This window comes from Nannobrachium achirus (genome assembly GCF_963921795.1).
Source record: "Nannobrachium achirus genome assembly, chromosome: 10".
In the NCBI taxonomy this organism is placed as follows: domain Eukaryota; kingdom Metazoa; phylum Chordata; class Actinopteri; order Myctophiformes; family Myctophidae; genus Nannobrachium; species Nannobrachium achirus.
Window position 1 is genome coordinate 27,536,355 of NC_137819.1, and position 25,700 is coordinate 27,562,054.

The 25,700-nt window shown below is 44.4% G+C and overlaps 1 protein-coding gene across 1 annotated transcript in view; it reads right to left on the reverse strand.

The window, feature by feature from the left end:
- The window catches only part of samd12 (sterile alpha motif domain containing 12), a gene marked incomplete at both ends in the record, with an annotated part of 176,203 nt that overhangs the window by 128,354 nt on the left and 22,149 nt on the right, over nt 1–25,700 (reverse strand). Inside the window, 2 exons of the mRNA XM_080734846.1 lie at nt 6,027–6,156; nt 23,809–24,041. Of these exons, the coding sequence (XP_080590972.1) occupies nt 6,027–6,156; nt 23,809–24,041 (363 nt within the window). The remainder of the gene's footprint in view (nt 1–6,026; nt 6,157–23,808; nt 24,042–25,700) is intronic.

Consider the following 25,700-nt stretch of genomic DNA (forward strand, 5'->3'; position numbering starts at 1 on the left):
GAAGAGCAGAGAAAAGATCTGCATGATATTTTCAAAGATTGATTGGGATGCAAATTGCAGAGTGAGGGAGCCCAATTGGTATGGCTTGGCCTGTTTTAATTGCATTCCGTTAATTAATGCTTGATGCGACGACAAACTGAATTACTCGCATGTTTTTTGCATGTCATTATCTCCTAATTGGGGCTGTGGCGTCTGTGTGTCTTTGTGTGTGTGCGCGTGCGTCTGTGTGTGTGTTTAGTTAACCCATTCTGCACTATATTACTATCCTGTATAACACCACCACACCTCAATAACAAACACAGGTCATTAAGTTAATACTTCATTAGGAGGCTGGGTTGCTGTTTTTCCATTACTGAAAAGGCTAATAAGAGAACGGCTAATTTATTTACAGACTACAGAAGAATACATTAGGCACGCTAAAGTGTTCTTCAAGTCATATTAATTTTGCTTGCATACGTCCCTCAAGAGGAAGGTTTTGCCACGGTGCATGACAGGACGACACAGGTTCATCTGGTGCTGTTCTTAGCTTGCCGTCATTGCCTTGTCCTTCGTCCAATTATATGCATTTCATCACAAAGATATGTAGGGGGGGGGGGGGCTGCATTTTCCTGCCAGTTTTAGTGATCATCAACGGCGCTGAGCAATTCATCTGGCCAGCATAGTCAATGAGGATGTTGGAGAAGCAGCAAATAAACACATTAATGGGCTCCGTCGTGCTCCGAGAGGTTAGAACGCGAGGCAATTAGCCGCTGTCCTCTCGTTATGTGGCTGGAGAGTCGTTAGCGCCGCGAGTGACCTTGGACGGCCTCGTTAAGGGGGATGATTGACGCGGCAACGGTTGTCAACGGTGACGGTGACAGGAGGCATGGAGGGACGGACAGACGGAGGGAGCAGGCGGCGTGGCGAGGCGAGGCGCGGCAGCCGGAGGAGCACATCGGGTGCAGAGAGCACCTGGCTCCTTGTGAATGACTTGCAGCTGCACACAGAGCATGACATGACAAGTATGGCTTCTTGTGCATTCAGTCAGAGGGGCAGTGGTGTAAAGTAACTAAGTACATTTACTTAAGTACTGTACTTAAGTAGAATGTTGAGGTATTTGTACTTGAGTGTTTCCAATTTGCAATACCTTTACTTCTCCAATCCACTACATCTCGGATCCAAATATGGTACTTTTACTCCACTACATTTATTTGAGAACTTTAGTTACTGGTTACTTTATAGATATAAATTATAATATTATAAGACACACATAAACCACTTTAGCCTTATTTTATACCTTGGCTATTTGAAAATCAACGATCTACAAGCTCACAACGCGCTAATGCAACGCATTGTGAGCTTGTAGATCCGCTATTTTCAAAAAGGTACTTTTACTTTTGGCGTTATAAGTGCATTTTGATGCCAACACTTTCATACTTTCACTCAAGTACATTTTGAATTCCGGACTTTTTACTTGTAAGGGTGCCCTCACACCAAAATACCTAGAGTGGAATCCGCCAATGCATTTCAATGAGAATGGAGCGTTTTTTGCAGAAATCCTCTACTGGCAAAAAAACGCTCCATTCTCATTGAAATGCATTGGCGGATTCCACTATAGGTATTTTGGTGTGAGGGCATCCCAACAGAGTATTTCTATATTGCAGTATTGATACTTTTACTCAAGTACAATATGTGAGTACTTTTTCCACCACTGATGACTTCCAGCAGCACAAGAGAGCATGACATGACAATTATGGCTTCTTCTGTATTCAGTCAGTGGGGGAAGGCTATGCTGCTCGGAGGAGCCGCTGTAGGCCAGTTATAGATCCAAGCTTGAAATGGACAGCATTGCTTAAGGATGGTGTGCATGGGCCGATTTGTGATGGCTGTATTATACTCCTGCTCCCTGGTATGCATTCAGGCAGTGCGTGTATGCCTCACTGGACATACTGACTGAAAGCTGAATGTGTAATTGGTGGGGTAATCTATCTATAAATGCGAGAAGTCTCTGCGTGTGTGTGTGTGTGTGTGTTTGTAATCCGCGTATCTCGAGAACCGTTCGTCCCACCGGCTTCAGATTCGGCACGCGCGTTCCCCGCCGCGGCACGGAGTGCAGTGCCGGGTCTCGACCCGACCCGACGCGCGGTTTTCCCAAACCGGCGCGAAACGTTCGGAATCTCCTTATGCGGGGTTGATTGTTGACATCAGGCTGTTTCTGAGGAAATCGGCGAAAGCTCTGACTCATTGTGACATCACTTCATAAAAGGCTCTGACATCACGTACGCCACATGAGTCAACAAAAAATCTCTGTGAGTGTGTATGTATGTAGGTAATCCACGTATCTCGAGAACCGTTCGTCCCACGGGCACGCGCGTTCTCCATATGGGCATAAAATGAATGCCCCCAAATGAGAACCGTTCGTCCCACGGGCACGCGCGTTCCGTCCCACGGGCACGCGCGTTCTCCATATATGGGCATAAAATGAATGCCCCCATATATCTCCGAGAACCGTTCGTCCCACGGGCACGCGCGTTCCGTCCCACGGGCACGCGCGTTCTCCATATATGGGCATAAAATGAATGCCCCCATATATGGCCACGGCACGGAGTGCAGTGCCGGGTCTCGACCCGACCCGACGCACGGTTTTCCCAAACCGGCGCGAAACGTTCGGAATCTCCTTATGCGGGGTTGATTGTTGACATCAGGCTGTTTCTGAGGAAATCGGCGAAAGCTCTGACTCATTGTGACATCACTTCATAAAAGGCTCTGACATCACGTACGCCACATGAGTCAACAAAAAATCTCTGTGAGTGTGTATGTATGTAGGTAATCCACGTATCTCGAGAACCGTTCGTCCCACGGGCACGCGCGTCAAACGTTCGGAATCTCCTTATGCGGGGTTGATTGTTGACATCAGGCTGTTTCTGAGGAAATCGGCGAAAGCTCTGACTCATTGTGACATCACTTCATAAAAGGCTCTGACATCACGTACACCACATGAGTCAACAAAAAATCTCTGTGAGTGTGTATGTATGTAGGTAATCCACGTATCTCGAGAACCGTTCGTCCCACGGGCACGCGCGTTCTCCATATGGGCCTAAAATGAATGCCCCCATATGAGAACCGTTCGTCCCACGGGCACGCGCGTTCCGTCCCACGGGCACGCGCGTTCTCCATATATGGGCATAAAATGAATGCCCCCATATATGGGCATAAAATGGATAAAGGGACACAGACAGACAGATTCAGAGATCTCCGAGAACCGTTCGTCCCACGGGCACGCGCGTTCCGTCCCACGGGCACGCGCGTTCTCCATATATGGGCATAAAATGAATGCCCCCATATATGGCCACGGCACGGAGTGCAGTGCCGGGTCTCGACCCGACCCGACGCGCGGTTTTCCCAAACCGGCGCGAAACGTTCGGAATCTCCTTATGCGGGGTTGATTGTTGACATCAGGCTGTTTCTGAGGAAATCGGCGAAAGCTCTGACTCATTGTGACATCACTTCATAAAAGGCTCTGACATCACGTACGCCACATGAGTCAACAAAAAATCTCTGTGAGTGTGTATGTATGTAGGTAATCCACGTATCTCGAGAACCGTTCGTCCCACGGGCACGCGCGTTCTCCATATGGGCATAAAATGAATGCCCCCATATGAGAACCGTTCGTCCCACGGGCACGCGCGTTCCGTCCCACGGGCACGCGCGTTCTCCATATATGGGCATAAAATGAATGCCCCCATATATGGGCATAAAATGGATAAAGGGACACAGACAGACAGATTCAGAGATCTCCGAGAACCGTTCGTCCCACGGGCACGCGCGTTCCGTCCCACGGGCACGCGCGTTCTCCATATATGGGCATAAAATGAATGCCCCCATATATGGGCATAAAATGGATAAAGGGACACAGACAGACAGATTCAGAGATCTCCATATATGGGCGTGAAATGGACGCAAATAGACAGATATCTCCATATATGGGCATATATGGGCAGACGTACGCCACATGAGTCAACAAAAAATCTCTGTGAGTGTGTATGTATGTAGGTAATCCGCGTATCTCGAGAACCGTTCGTCCCACGGGCACGCGCGTTCTCCATATATGGGCATAAAATGAATGCCCCCATATGAGAACCGTTCGTCCCACGGGCACGCGCGTTCTCCATATATGGGCATAAAATGAATGCCCCCATATATGGGCATAAAATGGATAAAGGGACACAGACAGACAGATTCAGAGATCTCATACGGCATAAAGGGACACAGACAGACACACAGACAGACGGATACAGAGATCTCCATAAATGGGCATAAAATGGACGCAAATGGCATATATGGGCATAAAATTTACACAGAATCACAAAGATCTCCATATACGGGCATAAAGGGACACAGACAGACAGATTCAGAGATCTCCATATATGGGCGTGAAATGGACGCAAATAGACAGATATCTCCATATATGGGCATATATGGGCATAAAATGGACCCAGAACTATATCTGCAGTGATCTCCATATATGGACATAAAATGGACGCTGACAGACAGACAGATAACAGATATCTCCATATATGGGCATAAATGGACACAGGCAAACAGATGGTCAAAACGGGTCCTATGACAACAGGTATAATGGGGTTTGCATTAAAGGGCGGGGCATTCATTCCCTATTTACGTTGTTCCGAGTTGGCCAGGTCGCCGACTAGACGCTGGGCCGCCCGAAGGGCGGCCCAGCTTCTAGTGTTATTATAATAATAGATATTATCTATGCACGTTGGCATCCGAGCAGATTTTGCCATAAAATCACGCAAAGCGGTACACAGTATCTCTAGATGAAGTCATGTCATCAACCTGGACAGACACATTTGTGTATACATGCGACCTGACGGTTGCTTATCTCCTGATTAGGGAGTCTTACTGGTGAATATGTATATGTTGAAATGCCTACACTATGCCATGTTCACATGTGATTAGGAAGGTCCTCGATGCACGTCCCACTGGGAGGAGACCCCGTGGCAGACCAAAGACCAGATGGAGGGATTATATCTCCAAACTGGCTTGGGAACGCCTCGGTATACTCCCTGAGGGAGTGGAGGAAGTTGCTCGGGATAAGGAAATCTGGAGGTCTCAGTTGGAACTGTTACCACCGCGACCCGATTCCGGATAAGCGGTTGAAGATGGATGGATGGACATGTGATTAATGCTACATAGAAAACAGTATTAAGGTGACTCTTTCTAAATGGAAAAATAACTAAATGCCTAGAGAACAGTATACGGTACAACCCCCCGAAATAGAAATTAATATCAACACAAAACATTTGGCAGAAATAGAGAGATTTCAAACTTCAACACTAATGCATCAGAAGGCCGTACAAATCTAGCAAAACCTAGATAAGTTTTGCTGTGGAGGTTTTGGTCGAAGAGTGACGCTAGAGGAAAGGCCATCCACTCAGAAGGGTTCATCCTGTGATCTGCCCTTTCTTTTATGAGATATCATGGGGATATTTTGGCCTGAGGGTGGCCCTAAAGTAAAGGTCATTGGGTTACTCAATATGGCAGAAATATATATTTTTTGTTTGCAAGTGGGAATGTTTGGGTGGCCTTTGGGTGGCACTAGAGTAATGGAATGAACCCATCAGTGTAACCTGTAGGGATGGGACGATAATCGTTATTATCGTTTATCGTGATAAGAATTACTCACAATAATTGTATCGTGGAGATTAAAATGTATTGTGAAATTATCCTCAGTCATGCACTGGTATCAATTCACCTTTTATTTGCCTTTCTGCATATACGGGACAATTTAAAACCTCTATAATTGGTAAAAACGGACCTGGAAATAACGTACTTGATACAGTATTTGTTTCACTCTCTACCAAATATCTTTGCCAAAAAATAGCCGATCTACTGTACAAGCTAAACCCCGCCCCAGGATGATGGACGTTGGGGATATTTTTATTATCGCAATTCTTTGGTCACAATAATCGTGACGTGACATTTTCCTATCGTCCCATCCCTAGCCTGTAGGTGCCTCCTGTTACCTGTGATGTCGTGCTGTTTGAAGGAGTCACTGTAGATCTGGTGCTGGTCGGGACAGTGTTTCTTGAGCCATTTACACACGTCCTGCTGGGTCCACAGGGCCACCGGCTTGGACAGCTTTACATTCCCCGGCTGCAGGTAGACAAAGCAAACAACCACTCTTAAACCACTCCTGTTAACACCCAAGGAGCCAAACTCGTTCAGTAACGAGATACGGCCACTAGATGACACCCTGCCAAAAGGAGTTGTCTCGTCCCTGAACGAGTCAACAATGGGTTAACTGGGACAGGTCTGCGTGCATGCTGCATGCCCTCTGAATGACGCTGGTCCATACGTCACCCTGTAGCTGAGAGAGAGAGAGAAAATGGCGGAGGCTGGTTACATTGGTTTCCATTCTAGGCTCAAACATAAAAAGGGCTTTATCTCTGAATGAGGTGAAAAGAACGCCAGGGAAGCAGAGATCTGATTGTTTTCACGGCGACACTTTACCGCAATGGTCGGCCCCCGTTTAGATTTTAGTTAAGAACGCCAGGGAAGCAGAGATCTGATTGTTTTCACGGCGACACTTTACCGCAATGGTCGGCCCCCGTTTAGATTTTAGTTTCGCGAGCGTTTGTAAACAAAGGGATTATCTTCCTCAATCGTCAGCGGACACTCATGTGCACACGCACGAAGCTTCCGAGGCTTTTCAAAATAAAGCGTGAGTGAACGGCGGCAGCAGCAACAGCTAGAAATGTTAGAAACCTTAGCAGCCCATGTGTTAATGCGTTTGTTTACTTTGTAAATTTGACCTTTCACTCTGTACTTGTTCTGTTCTTTTTTTTTTTACCTCTACCAAACCTATTAGCCGAAAATAGACGATCTACAAGCTCTCAACGCCTCAAGCTATTGAGGGGATACTATCTATATTGACGTTTATTTACATCGTCATAATGTATAGAAACTACAATATTTATGGTGATACAATCCATAGACATATAGTTTACAGTTTAAGGTTTAGGCATTTAGCAGACGCTTTTAATCCAAAGCGACTTACAATAAGCAGATAAAAACATCACAATAATAAAGGTAGACGCCTCCTCCGACAGGGGGCGTTGGTCAAAGAGGACTGGCAAGCTTCCTGAATTAGTTAGTCCTAGGATTTCAGAAAGTGCCATCGTGAATGAAGAACTACTATATATTTTAGAACCGTCTTTTTTGTGTTTCTCCCATCCATGAAGACTTTATGCAAATGTTACGATGCGAAATGTGTGCACGTGCTTTATAAAATAGCTACCACTGTTTTTCTTTTACTTTCTTCTATCTACTAGGCATGATCGCAATCGCAAACATGGCAGCCATGTTTGTTTACATTTGAAGAAAACATAATGGCTGCTATATCATGAATGCCTGAACGGATTTCCAAGCGGATTCTTTTGTTTGAAAGCTATGAACAGCGTGCACACACATGGTGCATGATCTATGCATGGGCGTGCTCTATGCATGGGCGTGCATGATCCGTGCACTATGAATTGCATGGAAGTCTATGGAGCAGGGTTCCCCAATTAGTTTTCCCCAAGGGCCGAATTATGTCTAGGGTACCAAGCCGAGGGCCACAACATTGCAGGGGGCGACGCCAGCGTTCCCGCTACTCCAGCGACAGTTCAGATATCGTTGTTGTCGGGTGAAAATCTTGTATGTCCAAAACCGTTCGTTTTGAATTTATAATTTTTAAAATGATTTAAACTAGTGAAAACAGCCGATCTGCTGTTTTCACTACTTTTGTGCGACGGCTTTGTATGATTTGGGAAAGAACGTAACATTTGGAGATACGAGATTTCCAGCCGACAACGACGATATACTAGTGTTGTTGCTGCTCTTATACCACCATTATTACTGGGGTTGGTGTGGGCCAGACAGTAGCCCCCCGCGGGCCGCAAATGGCCCGCGGGAACCCTGCTATGGAGACTATGCATCCTGGAACTTCAAAGAGATTTTTAAAATGCAGCGAATGAGTTAATATAGCCTTTTAAATATCTGTGCGCATACCTGTAGACTGCTTAGTGCTTATCGGTGGTTCATTGTGGTTATTTGCTTCTGATTGCAAACATGTCTAGTCATGTAAGCTTGTATTTCTCTCTGTCCAATCTTGTCATTTATATTGGGTATCTGCTATGGGACAGCCCAATGTCCCTCCTGGGATCAACATAGTACCTAAGTGTCTTACCCATTTTCTATTTAAGAAGACCGCTTGCTTCAGTCTCGAGGTAACGCAGTAATGTATGAACTAACCCAGGTTAATAAGCATTTATAGCGTCCCAATATATAAGTACAGTGTCTTGTGACCCAGTGAGGTAGTTGGGAAGACGATAGGCCTAAATAGTCAAGTATACTGTAGCTCTAATCCAGCAGGACAAAAACATGCCCTTTATTGATTAATCTATGTTAGGACTGCATGTAATGGTATACGCACATGCAGACAAACACACGTACATGCACACACTATTGTATTCCTGTTACAATGAGTTAGAACAGGCAGGCAAGCGGCATGCAACTGGATCACTTTGACTTCAAAGTGCTCACAGTGTGCGCTTCTGATTTTGATTGAGAGGCTAATGCAATTACAAACCGAAAAGAAGAAGAAAAAAAAAAAAGTGATTAAAATTTCACATCCACTCCCTTCCCCTTCAGCCTGCTCTCTCTCCCCCTCTGGCTGCAGCCTGGTGCGGAATTGCAATCAAAAGACATTTCTCTCTCCACCTTGGGAAGGCAGAAAAAAAAAAAAACAGGCACTGCCAGTATTTCCTCTGTTTTCTGTCGTCTAGCTGCTTCCCCATCTCTCATCTCTCCCCTGTGTTCAATCGCTCGCTGTCCCTGTCAAATCTATCACATTGTCTTTCCTCCTCCCTCGTATGCACTCACATTGAATCTTTCATCTTTTGCCATCGCCGTGTTTCCTCGCCCGCCCGCCCCTCTCTGTTATTACACAGTACAACGTGTCCCCTCACTCAGACTCCCTCTCTTCTCTACCCGGCTTCAGGGGCGTCAACACCAAATTCTGGGCCCTGGGTACAAGGATTCACTGCGGGCCCCCCCATGAATGTTAACTATTGAAAAATAGCAGATATAGCAGATATACAAGCTCACGCTGCGAGCTTGTATATCTGCTATTATTATTTTTTATCGTGAAAATGTGTGCAAGAAACCCATGTTTCCATGTCAGTGGTGCTCAAACCTTTTCATGTCAAGGACCCCAAGATGACATGTATTTGGCCACGGACCCCCCCATCTCAAAATATTTAGTTACAAATGTTCGCTTAAATAATACATATATTCAAAGATTTTCACACATTTTCACGACTTTTCAAAAATAGCAGATCTACAAGCTCGCAGCGCGGCACTCGGTGCCGCGCTGTGAGCTTGTATATCTGCTATTTTTCAATAGCTAAAGCTACTAGGGCCCCTCCACCTTGGACCCTAGTAACTCAGTCCCACTTTCCCCCCCCTTGTGACGCCCCTGCCCGGCTTCCCAGGGAGAGGATGAGATTGGGGGGAGATGCTCTGCATGCGGGTCCCGGCACGGAGGTGGTAACCCCTGCAGGTTAGGGAGGCAGGTAAGGCCACATCTGATCAGGATGCTGAGCTGGCCACATGCAGCACTGCGCTCTGCAGGGAGGAGCCGTGCTGAGGAGCTGCAGGGAGTTTAATGCTGTTGCAGGAAGAAACCACATTAACCATTAAACACAGCTCAGCTCAATGCTAATTAACCCCGACTTGCTAGCCTGAAGCGACAAGAGAGAGCGAGGCAGGGAGAGACAGTGGGGGAGAGAGAGAGAGAGCCAGAGATGTATGAGTGCATGTTTTTTGGTGTTGAATGCCTGAGAGAGAAGAGGGGACGGAGTAAACAATACTGCGCGAAGGAGGAAGTGAGTTAGTGACTGCAGAATACGGAGCGTTCAGAGTTAAAGCTGCAATCCGTAACTTTCGCAACCTATACCCGGGATTCGAACCCAGGTCTCCCCAGAATGAGAGGCCAAGTTTCTACAGCTCATGCAAGGACAAACACCCACTCGTCCAGGTGAGATATTGGGCCTATGAGCTTCCGGCAGGACTACTCGTCAACCAGTGGGTTTGCGCTACCCACAACACCAGAGTCTAAATAGTACAGTAGAACCACCTCCCACCATATTGTATTAACATACTCTGCCATACAGATTGGTTAAAAATTACATTTTATTCATCAAAACATGTTCCAGATTGCAAAGAGAGTTTTGCCAAGGACTCTCTCTTTCTCTCTTAGATTCTTTTTTTGTTTTTGTTTTCATGAACCCATTTCTGAGTCAATGGCCATCTGTGTTTTACATTGTGCCATGACGGGGCCCAGCGCTGTGTTCCTGAGGCTGGTACAATAGGTGAGCCTTCCTGCCAGCCTGCCGGAGAGGAGAGGAGAGGAGAGGAGAGGAGAGGAGAGGAGAGGAGAGGAGAGGAGAGGAGAGGAGAGGAAAGCAGAGGAGAGGAGAGCAGAGGAGAGAGAGGAGAGCAGAGCAGAGCAGAGCAGAGCAGAGCAGAGCAGAGGAGAGGAGAGGAGAGGAGAGGAGAGGAGAGGAGAGGAGAGGAGAGGAGAGGAGAGGAGAGGAGAGGAGAGGAGAGGAGAGGAGAGCAGAGAAGAGCAGAGCAGAGCAGAGGAGAGGAGAGGAGAGGAGAGGAGAGGAGAGGAGAGGAGAGGAGAGAGAGGAGAGGAGAGAGAGGAGAGGAGAGGAGAGGAGAGGAGAGGAGAGCAGAGGAGAGCAGAGCAGAGCAGAGCAGAGCAGAGCAGAGCAGAGCAGAGCAGAGGAGAGGAGAGGAGAGGAGAGGAGAGGAGAGGAGGAAAGAGCGGTACAATCGTGAGCAGCGGAGCTACGTTCAAGAGACTCTGGGCCAATTAGAGATTTGACTGACAGCTCAGGGGGCGAGAGAAGAAGCCTGCTTTATTTCTAAGTGGAATATGTCTAGGAGCAGGCCGTGCATACTCGCATAAGGATGGGTGGCGCACACACATCCAGTACATGAATGTCACACACACACATACACACACACGTACACACACAGAGAAGCAGCATGTGCCCACACGCCCACACCAGCAGCACACACATCCCTTACTTACACTACACACACACACAAACCGCAGCAATAGTACTCACACCAAGACACACATGGTTTTATACAGCATACATACAGTAATACACCCCTCAACCACCCACACGCACACAAGACACACACATTATTAACCACATCAACATGCTTTTTTCCCGGCGACGCGCCGTCCTTGGCTTAATTGATACACGCAAGTCCCGGTTCACGTATTCTTCACGTTACCTTGGCAACAGAGCAAGGACATTTAGAAGAAAAAAAAACAACAACAACGAAACAAAGCTACGAGGGAAACAGTCAAACGAGCCGCACCACGGAGGAACAAGCGTTACCACGCAGCAACCACTGGTGGAAACGCGCATGATGCACATAATTAACCATATTTGCAATTAGGCTGATAACCATTTAAATATCCATTATGGATGTACTCAGGAATATTAACCCCATTTAGGCCTGAACACATTATGACGCAATATTTTATGCTTTAAATATAAAAAAATAGCAGATATAGCGCTGCGAGCTTGTAGATCTGCTATTTTTGAAAAATCGTGAAAATTAGAATTTTGACCCGATTCTAGTGTCTTTTGAAATCCTTCTAAGATTTTTGTTTCTATGTCAGCAATCTGGCCAGCCATCGTCAAAGGTCCTTTTCACTTAACTGGAGCTCAGTTAGTCTGTTCTTGAGAGACTACTATGTCAGTGGTGCTCAAACCTTTTCATGTGAAGGACCCCCAAAATGATATTTATTTGGCCACGGACCCCCATTTAAAAATATCTAGTTCCAGGGACCACACAGAAGCAAAATTTGAGTTTTCGCTTTGAAAATACATATATTCAAAGATTTGCACACATTTTCACGACTTTTTCAAAAATAGCAGATCTACAAGCTCACAGCGCGGCACTCGGTGCCGCGCTGTGAGCTTGTATATCTGCTATTTCTTAATATTTAAAGCATAAAATATCGCGTCATAATGTGTTCAGGCCTAAATGGGTTAATAACGTGGCAACCGCGGGCCTATTTTATAAGAGCAGTGACGGAGTACTAACCACTTTCAAACCTGGCGTCCCTGTTTTGGCCATGCCATTATAGGTGGAAATCTCCAAAAGATAGGTCAAGTAGCATCTCTTGAGGATCAGCTAGTTTCGTAGCGCTACACCAACCAACGCGAAAGTATAACATATGGCCTAAGAGGTTAATAAAAAAAAGATATGTTGCCTATAGATTAGTCTCTGTCTTTCTTTCCAGATATGAAGGTCATGTGACTCCGAGAGTAAATTCCCCAGTTGAACTGATGTACAGGAGTGGCTGCGGTTACTGTATGTGTGAGTGCAAACCACATCTACAGACACATTAGGCTCTTCCCATCATTTTTCGGTAATAGGCTGACAAGGGCCAGGGGGGGGGCCGGGGGTCACCATTTTCTTTTTGTTCCATTCCAGAAATGATAAGAGCCATTTCTTCTTAGATCGGACACAAGGATTCTTTGACGGCACTGAGATACAGAGATTTTTGAAATGTTCAAGGAAATCCATTTAGTGAAAAGATTGAAATGAAAATTGAATTGAGGAGCAAGCCCCGGCAGATATATCCAAAAAGAAAGAGATGCTTCACATATCGAAGGGTGAACTCAAATAATAATGACCTCATTTTCACCCTCTATTCAGAGCAAAGAAATGTGATATTTTTCATCAAGGATGACGGTCAGTGGATATTTTGATGAAGGTATTTCTGCCTTTGAACAGGGTTATTATCAAGATAATGCCTGATAGTAGAATAGAGACCTAGTAAGTGAAGCAGAATGGTTATGATTTAACCCATTTAGGCCTAGGATTATTGACTGCTTTAACTATTGAAAAATAGCAGATATACAAGCTCACAGCGCGGCACCGAGTGCCGCGCTGCGAGCTTGTAGATCTGCTATTTTTGAAAAAGTCGTGAAAATGTGTGCAATTCTTTGAATATATGTATTTTTAAAGCGAACGTCTGTAACTCAAATTTTGCTTCTGGGTGGACCCTGGAACTAGATATTTTGAAATGGGGGTCCGTGGCCAAATAAATATCATTTTGGGGGTCCTTCACATGAAAAGGTTTGAGAACCACTGACATAGTAGTCTCTCAAGAACAGACTAACTGAGCTCCAGTTATGTGAAAAGGACCTTTTCTTTGACGATGGCTGGCCAGATTGCCGACATAGAAACACAGGTTTTTTCCAAAAATCTTAGAAGGATTCAAAAGACACTTATAGAATCGGGTCAAAATTCTAATTTTCACGATTTAAAAAAAATAGCAGATCTACAAGCTTGCAGCGCGGCACTCGGTGCAGCGCTGTGAGCTGGTATATATGCTATTTTTCAATAGTTAAAGCATAAAATATTGCGTCATAATGTGTTCAGGCCTAAATGGGTTAATATTCTACCTTGAAAAGGAAATGTGGGCCCTGAGGTTGGGTGTGAATTGAAGTGATCTGAGATACATTTGATCTGAGGTCTGGTGCATATTTCATTGACTGGAGATTCATTTGATACGAGTGCTAATTGAGGGATCACTGTGGATGTATTTATTCCAACCACTCTCTCTAGGAGCAGAACAGAGTAGAACCGAATACAAAAAAACACCATTGCAAATAAAATTCAATTAAATATAATTTAATTGTTGTGCTAAAGCAGACTAAATGGTCGCCTTTGACTTCTCTTCACAATTCAAACAACGAAATGAGATACAATCCAATTACACAATTTTAGTGCTAAAACAAGACTGAAAGGTTTTGTTGTACTGTATCGCATCATTTAAATTGTGTTAAGATAAAATTCAATACAATTTTTCTAAATCAGTAGCTATCAAAGTTTTTCCAAATCGATTGATTGATTGAATACTTTATTAGAAGTTTGCATAGGAAAAGGTACAGGACAGTACAGTTCACTGATACAAGGCCAACTAAAATGATAAAGACCACAAGAAAGCTTTTAGGCTTGTTTAAATTGGGGTCCCTTTGTTTCTATTCATACAAATCCAGCAGTTTTCCAACCCTTTCAAGATTTTCCAACATGTTCAAAAATAGCAGATGTACAAGCTCGCAGCACGTTACAAAAATGATGCACTGTGAACATGTATATCTGACATTTTTCAATGTCCAATGCTAAAACCTAAAATGACAGATTCTTTCCTGGTTTTGGACAAACACAACTTGGGTCATAGTGAAGGATTCACCTCAACTCTACTTCTAAGGATGTCCATTAAATAAATGGCTGATATGATGTCCTTCTGTTCTCTCCCATAATGCAGAACCTGCAGAATTTATCTGGGATATTTGCTGCCATGGTGAGGGCATATTCACTATTACACACTGCCACCTAGTGGCCAGAAACACGCACTGAGAGTAAATATCTATTGAGACATGGGAGGCCTCATGTCAACTCCAACTTTCTCCAGCACCCGGTTAATTAATGACTCCGATATGGACCTTTCTCTTCCTCTATGTCTTACTCTCTCCGTTCTTGTCTCTTAAGCTCTCTCTCCCTCTCTCTTGCTCCTTCTCTCTTTGTGTCTCTATCTCACTCTGTCGCGCTCTCTCTCTCTCTCTCTCTCTCTCTCTCTCTCTCTCTCTCTCTTTCTGTGCCAGCGTTATGAGGAGATGAGAAGTCCCTTTCTTAATTATTCTGTTACATACAGGGAACGGGTTGACAATGAGGATGTGTTTTTGTGTGTGTGTGTCTGTGTGTGTCTGTGTGTGTGTATGCACGCACGCACACACGCACGCACGCAAGCGGGCATCAGAGCACTGTGTGTGTGTGGACGGTTGCAGGGAGAATAACACTGCGCCGGTTGAATTAATAAGCCTTTTTAAAAAACGCCTAAGGTTGAAATTGGATTTACAGGCCCTGCCGAATTCACCGAGGCACATCAAAGAACGTAATTCATTGACCTTGGGAGTTAGTTGGGGTCCATAGCACACACAGTAAAATGCTCAGTCTATTAGCAACATTGAGAGGGTACAAATGCAACACAATTATAATACCAGTAAGACTCCCTAATCGGGAGATAAGCGACCGTAGGTGGCTTATCTCCACAAATAGGGCAAAAAATTGTTTTTCCCAAATCTTCCTGATCCATGTTGATGACATGAGTGTAGACATGCTGTGTAGTGATATTCGTGATTTTAGGGCAAAAACTGTAGGAGCAGTGTCCAAAAATGTGTTTTAAAAATCGGCCTGAAGGTGGCGCTAGAATAGGGCCATGTGAGAAATGAGGGGTGGGGTCTCCGCGTTGCCTTGGCGGACGAATAGGTACCGGCCCCAGCTCTCCTGGACGCTCCTAGCCCGAGTTACGGCATTTTATGTGCGCTGCAGTGGCAGGGGGTCCTCCACTGGGGGCGCCACCACTTTTGCATCCGTTCTGGAGCACCAGGAGTCGGTGGTCCCCGGGAATTCCCCGTGAGCAGCCCCGTTGGGGTGGTCATTTGGTCATTTTTGCACATTTGGTCATTTTTTTCATCTGGGGGTCCCCCAGGGACCTGGAGGTCCCTGGGGCTCCGGGGGTCCTTGGAGGTTGTAGTTTGGGAGGCAAGGAGTGTGTGTGTAAAATCTGGCATGGATCGGGTCAACGGGTGCGGAGATATAAGCAGGGAAAAAGTGTGACGTGTGACGTGTGAGCACATTTGGTCATTTTTTACATCTGGGGGTCCCCCAGGGACCTGGGGGTCCCTGGGGCTCCGGGGGTCCTTGGAGGTTGTAGTTTGGCAGTCAAGGACTGTGTGTGCAAAATTTGGCATGGATGGGGGCAACGGTTGTGGAGATATGAGCAGGGCAAAAGTGTGACGGACTCACTGACTCACTGACTGACGCACAGACAGCCCGTGGAGCTTTTGGTAGTAAATGCGACCTACGGTCGCAATCAGAGTTGAACAGAACGAGAACATACACTTCAAGTGTGATGTTGTCAAAGTGAGTTGACCCAAACTTGCTGTGCATCATCCCCCATTCAGAGATACCCCCACTGAGGTTAGGGTTTAGGTTAGGTTTAGGTGACACCTCCATTTAGAACCAGTAAAGGTGCTCGCACACTGCTGCGTTTTTTCGGGCCGAATATCGGTGTGAATTTCGGAGCGCGTGAATAAAAAAATCAACCTCACGTTATGTCAGTCACGTTTGCACACTGCCGCCCGTTTCGCGCACCACTCGGTCCCTTGCTCTCTCTATCTCTCTCTCTCTCCTTGCCCTGAAAAACGCATTTCGCAACGAAAAACGCAGCAGTGTGCAACCACCTTAAGACTCCCTAATCGGGAGATAAGCGACCGTTGGTCGCTTATCTCCACAAATAGGCCAAAAGTTTGTTTTACCAATTATCAAGACATACGGGCAGTTGACAGTTTGCCATGGTTACTCATTGAAGTTGAATCTCCATATATGGAGATAACCTACGCATCACACTAAGTCTGACCTCACCAGCCCATATTTGGGCATGAGCAACTTATGTCTCCATATATGGAGATATGATGACATCACACAGTCCTCAGCCGATGATGTGGCGTGATGTCATACAATACACAAACGAGCCCTACAGTATAAAGGGGCAATTCTTGCCAGGAAAGAAGCATTTCTTCGACTCAGACCTTATCGCCAGGGTTGGCTTATAGCAGCTGTCGGTAGGACCATATATGGATTCTGTTAGTGTGGATCTCCTAACAGGGCATCATCTGGGATACAATCCCTTTTATGCCCATATATGGAGATCCCTAACAGAATCCCTTTCATGCCCATATATGGAGATCCCTAACAGAATCCTTTTTATGCCCATATATGGAGATCCCTAACAGCATCCCTTTTATGCCCATATATGGAGATCACTAACAGCTAACAGAATCCATTTTATGCCCATATATGGAGATCCCTAACAGAATCCCTTTTATGCCCATATATGGAGATCCCTAACAGAATCCCTTTTATGCCCATATATGGAGATCCCTAACATAATCCCTTTTATGCCCATATATGGAGATCCCTAACAGAATCCCTTGTATGCCCATATATGGAGATCCCTAACAGAATCCCTTTTATGCCCATATATGGAGATCCCTAACAGAATCCCTTTTATGCCCATATATTATGGAGAAATCCCTGCTCTGAGTATCTGACATCAGTGTGATGTCACCTGTTTATGCCCATATATGGAGATCCCTGCTCTGCGTATCTGGTTGCTATGGTAAACAGTTGGTTGCTAGGGTAAAAAAACATGGTTGCTATGGTAAACAGTTGGTTGCTAGGGTAAACAGTTGGTTGCTAGGGTAAAACCATGGTTGCTAAGGTGGTTGCTAACGTACACTAACAGACCAGCAAAAACAGACTGTTGCCACAGCAACGTACACAAAGGTTTGTGTACACATGTGGTGTGATGTCATACTGATGCGGAGATATGAGCAGGGCAAAGGTGTGACGTGTGACGTGTGACGGACGGACGGACGGCCGGTGGAGGTTTTCATAGTAAACTGCTCCCTGACGGTCGCAATAAGCGACCGTTGGTCGCTTATCTCCACAAATAGGCCAAAAGTTTGTTTTACCAATTATCAAGACATACGGGCAGTTGACAGTTTGCCATGGTTACTCATTGAAGTTGAATCTCCATATATGGAGATAACCTACGCATCACACTAAGTCTGACCTCACCAGCCCATATTTGGGCATGAGCAACTTATGTCTCCATATATGGAGATATGATGACATCACACTATCCTCAGCTGATGATGTGGCGTGATGTCATACAATACACAAACGAGCCCTACAGTATAAAGGGGCAATTCTTGCCAGGAAAGAAGCATTTCTTCGACTCAGACCTTATCACCAGGGTTGGCTTATAGCAGCTGTCGGTAGGACCATATATGGATTATGTTAGTGTGGATCTCCTAACAGGGCATCATCTGGGATACAATCCCTTTTATGCCCATATATGGAGATCCCTAACAGAATCCCTTTCATGCCCATATATGGAGATCCCTAACAGAATCCCGGTTCTACAAAAGAAATGTTGTTTCATACAACTGTACATTGTGCAAGTACAGTAATGGAAGGGGAAGCAGCTAAGAACATAAGCAAAAATCAGAGCTATCCTTGTGTAAAAGTTGGAGTCTGTAGAACCACCTGTGTGCTGTGAGACCCCAGACATGGGGAAAGTCCTATGACGTCTATGACGTCTGACATCATACATAAAGTCCCTTTTATGCCCATATATGGATATCCCTGTCTGTAGAACCAGCCACACTGGTTAGTATATGTCATATTGATGACATCAGGGATCTACATATATGGGCATAAAAGGGATTCTGTTAGTGTGGTTTCCGTGACATCACGGTGATGTCAGAGCGTCAAACCAAGCATTACACAGAGACAGAGAGATGTGACCATTCTCATACTAAACTGCGACCTACGGTCGCAAGAAATATATATATAAATTCCGGAAAGACCAACAAAACTTTTCAGCCTACTGTACACCTTCAGGAATGTAGCAGGAATGTAGTTACATATAGCACCCAATGACCACGTGTCGTGACTTATAATCACTCTCTGAAGCATATAACACATTATAACATTCTTATAATGTATTACAACTATGGCAATTATAATACAATATTTATATATTTGTCTATAATTATAGACATGGGATGTATAGCACTGATTGTTGACACTGATTATAGTATTACTGAGACTTATACTGTGTATGTGGCCAACCCCACCCAGTGTGACAAAACAAACTATACAAAGTAGGTGACTATATTAGCCAGGTCTAGTTTACACACACACACACACACACAGTGGAATGTGTCATACCACCATGTTCATCCATGCAGTCCTTTGAACTTCCCCTGGCTGGCAAACCCCACCCATAATGCAATGCAACACAGAACAGAGAGCAGATGAAAAGGTAATGAGACAGATGAAAAGGAAAAAGGGCAGTTGTGCTGACAGACTCTGCTAACAGCAGAATCTGTCAGCACCACTGCCCTAAACATGTGGTGTTGTTGTTACTAGTAAACAAAATACTAATAAACAAAGAGCACCAGTGGTGGAAAAAGTACTCTATCAATAATGCAATGTAGAAATACTCTGTTACAAGTAGAAGTCCAGAATTCAAAATTTCAAAGTAAAAAAAAAAAAAAAAAAATGTAAAAGTACAAAAGTATTGGCATCAAAATGTACTTAAAGTACAAAAGTACTCATCATGCAGAATGTCACATTTCACAAGGTTATAACAAATTTACACCACAGAATGGTTTCTTTAGTGTTTGAGCTCCTAGGACCCATCTACAGTAAGGTTACAATAGGTACACACATGGTGAGCTGTTCCACCCTCTGTGTGCCTGTGTGTGTGCGTGTGTGTGTGTGTGTGTGTGTGTGTGTGTGTGTGTGTGTGTGTGTGTGTGTGTGTGTGTGTGTGTAACTGAGAGATAACTGAACACAGCTCCACAGGCTGGCATTTCAAAGGCTCGTCCACGGTTTACACAAAGGACACGCTTTGACTGATCGCACTCCTGGTTAGTTTGATTGACAGCCAATTATCACTGTCACTCCTGGTTTCTTGGATGAGAAAGAGGGGTAGAGCCACGCGTGCGCGCGTGCGTGTGTGTGTGTGTCTCTGTATTCTGATCTCTCATCTCATCGCTCCCCACCATCCCAACCGCAGTCTATTTTCGGAGAGGAAATAAGCTACTCAGTCTGTATCGCTTTTGATGAAACCTTTGATGTATAATTAGTAACAATGAGGAAGAGGAACAATTGAAGCAGTGCCTGAAACCACAGCGTTCCATATTACGGCCTTGTTCACTTCACTTCCTTGTTTACGCCGGGTCGGGTGGATCCAAAAATGCACATCGATTTTCACCTGTCAGCGTGCCTGTAACCAGACCTAATCTCCCTCATGTCATACTGCTGTAACCAGACCTAATCTCCCTCATGTCATACTGCTGTAACCACACCTAATCTCCCTTGATCTCAGTCACATCAATTTGGATAAATAAAGGGAAAAGGAAAGGGAGTGTTTTCTGGAGTGGAAATTGCATTTACAGCAATGGTTCTCAAATGTTTCAATTAGAACTAGCCTGAGGGCTCTATTTTGATTGTCTTCAGTACCAGCTCTTATGCATTAACTTAAAGGCCTGTCCATACTGTCTCAAACCACCAAACATTTAGTCGGAAAGGTCCGGTTCAACTACAAAATGACGTCACTCACATCTTCTGAAAAGCATTACCCCGAATTACAGTTCGTAAAGCTGCACGTCGGAAAGTCAGAACTCTCAGACAAAAGGTTTGGTGGTCAGAGACACAGAGACAGTATGGATAGGCCTTGAAGTTAAGGCATAAGAGCTGGTACTTAAAGGGATATGAAACACAAAATCACTTTTTCTATAAATATATATTATATCAATGAGTCACAGTGATAGGGAGCAGTGATATGGTTCAATTTGCCCATAGGCTTGGGGATTCAGAGCTTTCTGCTGTCTCTGTAGCTATTTCTGTGTACTTCCAGTTTCTAGGTCAAAAGAAATCTTTCGCGCCACTCATTAAATATTAGCTATCAATGTTCTGTGGTGTAACGTGACGTAGGCATATCTAATTAATATAGAGCATCGCAGTGCGGTGTCGGAAGTAAACAACCCATTCATTTTCACCATAGCGTTTTTCATTATCAGCCACAAAGTCGTAGCAATTCAATGTACACTTACCACTAGGCTGGTGGTTGTAAAATGGTTCTATATGCTCCTGTAGAACCCCCGAGTATGTATGCAATCACTCTAGTTTTAGTAAAAACACGTTTTAATCAAGATCGCACGGAGAAGAACTGCATTTCCCATACTGCTAAACGTAAAAACGACGTCTGTGATTGGTCTAGCGTCTTCTTCTTTCATGTATCTTGCGGTTACCGCGGAAGTAGCTACTGCCCCCTGTCTTCCCGGCGGATTATTGCACGTCAGCAGAACAACGCGAGCGATCGTCTTTCTTTTACAAATATGATCCACTATGTTAAGGATGACGATAAGAGCGTCCACAGAGATGACAATCATTACATTTCAGGCCGTATGCTGGCCTGGATAAGTAAACTGAGCGTGATTTAAGGGCTTTATTTCAGGAAACAACAACAACATTCGCTATGAATTCTGGGAGTGTAGTTTCCGCAATTTTAAAAATAATGATGTACACAGTCTTGTACCCTGCCCTTTTTTTCAGCTTTCTAATTAATATTTGCATTAAAAAAAATGTGAATATTGACACGATCCCTCTCCAGCCGAGGTGGCTTTGTCCAAGGCTTAAAAACGTTTAAATAAATACTTTATGAAATGTCTATGGAAGAAATGAATGCGGAAAACGCTTCCGACACCAGAGAGAGGACGGGGTGGGGCTTCAACTGCGATGCTCTATTAACGTTTGTTTTACTGAGTCGTATCAAGGGGGGCGTGGTTTCACGGTATGCTCGTTTCAGCAAGACAGCCAGAGAGAACGAAGAGCAGGCTCCGTCAACAGACAGTTACACTGTGTGGTGCCTGTGTTATTTTCTGTGTAGTGTAGCCTGTGTGTGCGTGCGTGCGTGTCGTGACAGTGCACGCACACACACAACGTCCACACGAAAAATAGCAGATCTACAAGCTCACAACGCGTCGCGAAAGCGACACGTTGTGAGCTTGTATATAGGCTATGTATGTAGCCTAGCTATTAGCCGTAGAGCCGACACCAACGTGTCTACATGAGAAGCTGCTATGCTACGGCTGTTAGCTAGGCTACATAGCTACATAGCAGATATACAAGCTCACAACGCGTCCCTTTCACGACGCGTTGAGCTTGTAGATCTGCTAGTTTTCGTGTGTGGACGTCGCGTGTGTGCGCGCACTGTCACGACACACACACATACAAACACACACACACACACACACACACTACACAGCAAATAGCTATAGCGATAGCCTAGCGTCCATTCTTCACTGGTTCCATGGTCCATAGCTGGAGAAAGTTTGTCCATGGATAAAGGCTCAGACAGCTTGTTTGTAAAATACCTGCACATTTAAATTAGTTATATAACCTGGAGTTGCCGAATCTTTATATTTTTTACACCTCCAATGACTGGTTTTAAAAAATGTTTCCGAAATGGAAAAGCATCAACCGCCCACAGCTGACAGCTTCGGTCTGTCTCTCTCTGATAGAAGAAGACGCAATACTCCGCCCCCTCCCCCCACAACGGCAGATAACCACGCCTACATTTCAGATTTCTTTTCATGTTCTGAAATCCCATAAAACAAATTAGAGGCGGGGTTTCTCGCTCCTTTAAGACAATCAAAATACAGCCCTGAGAGTGTAAGATTTATTACACTGTATCTGGTTCCATTTCTACACTCTCAGAACCTGCTCAAGAAAACATGATGACCCCACTTAAAGAACTACTGATTTACCAAGCTTCACCCAGAAGATGGCTGCTCAGATGGATCAGATGAGTGCAAGTGTCTTGTTCACTGACACTTTGGCATGCGATGTAGACTGAGTGAGCCAAGGGTCAAATCTGTGACTTTCCGATTCTCAGATGGACTCTCTACCCATGCATCTACGGCCACCCCCGTAAAGCCTACATACTGTGATGACACAATGCCCCACTGGACAGGAATGGGTTATGAACAACAATTATCTAGTAAAATAGATTGTATAGGCAAAATGAAACACACCGAATTACAGAGCCAGTATAACTAAAACAGTGAATTAACTATAACTTTTAGCAGATCATCAGTGATAAACATTCGGCAAATTTCTGCTAGTAACATCCAAAACCTGCACCTACGAACACGGCATCGTGTCCCCCTGAAAGACACATGCAAGTAGAAAGGGAGAACACACAAGTTGGCATTTATCTATTCAATTAACAATTACGCTTGACCTGGACTCTTAACCACTGAATCCTTTTTGTAGGTCAGCTATTTTTGCAATGTTTTTGAATAAAATAATTATAATTTTTAAAACTTGCCCAAACTCATTCACTGCTTTGTTGGCCCACAGCGCCAATAATGGGTTTGACATATTTAATTTTTTTGTGAAATCTTTCACAAATTAGCCACCAGATGGGGCTGGTCACTAAAAATGGGAATCAAAGCAGAACCGGAACATAAGAAATTACGTCATCGAAAAACCCACTTGGGATTCCTGTTTATTTCTTTCACAGAAACGCCTTTTTATCTGCTTCCTTGTTCTCGCTCGCTCTCTCACAATGGTTGGTTAACATTGTTACGTGCATGCTGCATGCATGCTGCCGCGTGCCCTGTGAAAGACCCTGGTGCATACGTCATAACGTGACAAACACAGAAGCAAAATGGAGCGTCTATGCTGCATTGACTTCTATTCTATGCTGAAACATAAAAACGGCTTTATCTCTGAATAAGGTGCAAAGAACGCCAGGGAAGCGGAGATCTGCTTGTTTTCACGGCGACACTATACCGGCCCCGGTTTGGATTTTAGTTTCGCGAGCATTTGTAAACAAACAGATCTTCTTCCTAAATCGTCAGTGGACACTCACGTACACACGCACGAAGCTTCCGAGGCTCTTCAAAATAAAGCGTAAGTGAGCGGCGGCACCAGCAACAGCTAGAAATGTTAGAAACCTTGGCGGCCGTTGTGTTAACACATCTCAGGGTTATTTTTTTTAGTTTTTCGTACCCGTGTGAGCTCAGACTCGGAGACGGAGCGGTGCGGCGGGGAGCGTCGCGGCGGGGAGCGTCGCTGGTAGTACCCCGGGGGGCTGATGTCCCGGTACGGGGGGCTGTCGTCGTCTTCCAACAGCAACACAGCCCCTTGGTCCACCGACTCCTCCTCTTCCTCCAGCTGCGATGTCATGTCTTCGGGGCACATCTGGTGGTCGATCCCATTCTGGCTCAGGTTGCAGTGAACAGCTGGGCGAGACGAGGAGGAGGTGTGAGGGAAGGAGAGAAGGAGACAAGGAGGGAGAACCATAGGTGTTAAATACTGTAGACCTGAACGCAAATCTGTGTTGCTTTAGATTTGAACCAATTTAATAGGGATGTAACGATATAGTAACTGTATCGAAATATCGTTTTTAACTTAAAAAAAAAAGTAGATCGAAATGAAAACAGCTAAAATCGAATCGTATCGTTTTATTTTGTATCGTATCGAATCGGCAGTGCAAAGAATCGATTGTATCGATACTACCTACTTGTGCATTGTATTTAGCATTTTTAAGAAGAAAAAATTCAAAGGAGGGGTTTAATTACTTTTCCTTTCCATATAGCTACACTGGTCTATTGATAAATGTGTGTAATCTCTGGGTTCATGTCAAGGTGCAGGTTTGTCAATATACAATGTCCATGTATTTGGGAGATAATCACTGTGTTTACTTATTTATATCCATAATAATACAAGTTTCCCTTAGAAACCTGCACTATCCACACCTTTCACACAGATTTAATGTCTTTGCTAAATAGTTACTATATCGATTTAAAATCATTAAATCGAATTGTATCGTATCACCATGAATGAACCAATATCGTCCATGTATCGTATCGTCAACCATGTATCGTGATATGTATCGAATCGCTATTAAAATGTATCGTTACACCCCTACAATTTAACCATTATTTTATGCTTTAACTATTAAAAAATAGCAGATATACAAGCTCACAGCGCGGCACCGAGTGCCGCGCTGCGAGCTTGTAGATCTCCTATTTTTGAAAAATGTGTGCAAGTCTATATTTTTTTGACCCGATTCTATAAATGTTTTCTAAATCCTTCTTCCAAATCAGTGGTTCTCAAACCTTTTCATGTCGAGGACCCCCAAAATTACATGATTTTGGCCGTGGACACCTATCTCAAAATATGCTAGTTCCAGGGACCACCCAGAAGCAAATATTTGGGTTACAAATGTTATGCCTTTAAAAAGATATATTCAAAGACTTAAATAGCAGATAAAATGGGTTAAAGGAGAGTGAGAGAAGTAGAGATGAGCAAAAGAGGAAAGAAAGAGCGAGGGTTTGAGGCAAGACAAGAGAGGGATAAGGTCAAACATTTTTAGTAGATATATTATTAACATATCAGTCAATTTCAATATCAAGTCATGATTAATCAAATTATGAATGTGTGATGATGATGAGGATGATCTCTGTCATCACATATCCAGAAGCTATTCCAAGGATGTTACACTGCAGATATTTCACTAGATGGCGCCAGATGATATTAGATGGTGTTAGAGTAGTGTCTATGTTTCACCACCAATCAATGCATAAATCCTCAACCCAGAAGTTATTCTATTTCAGATGTTATTCTAAAATTTGAAAATATAAATCTTGCAGCTGTAAACATGTCTGTAAAACTCGCTTATCTGAATTTCTTTGCCACATTGCCTTTGTCTCTAAACAAAGCTTAGAAATGTCATCTACTGCTGTAAACAGCTCAGGATTCTGCTGCTGAAGAGGCTCTGCATGGTACTGTGTCTATCATCTAAATGCATCAAATTTAATTAATGCTTAACAGCTTCAGTCAAGGGAATCAAACCGATAAAGAGGCTCAGTTGTGATGTTGCAGCAAGCAGACACCAT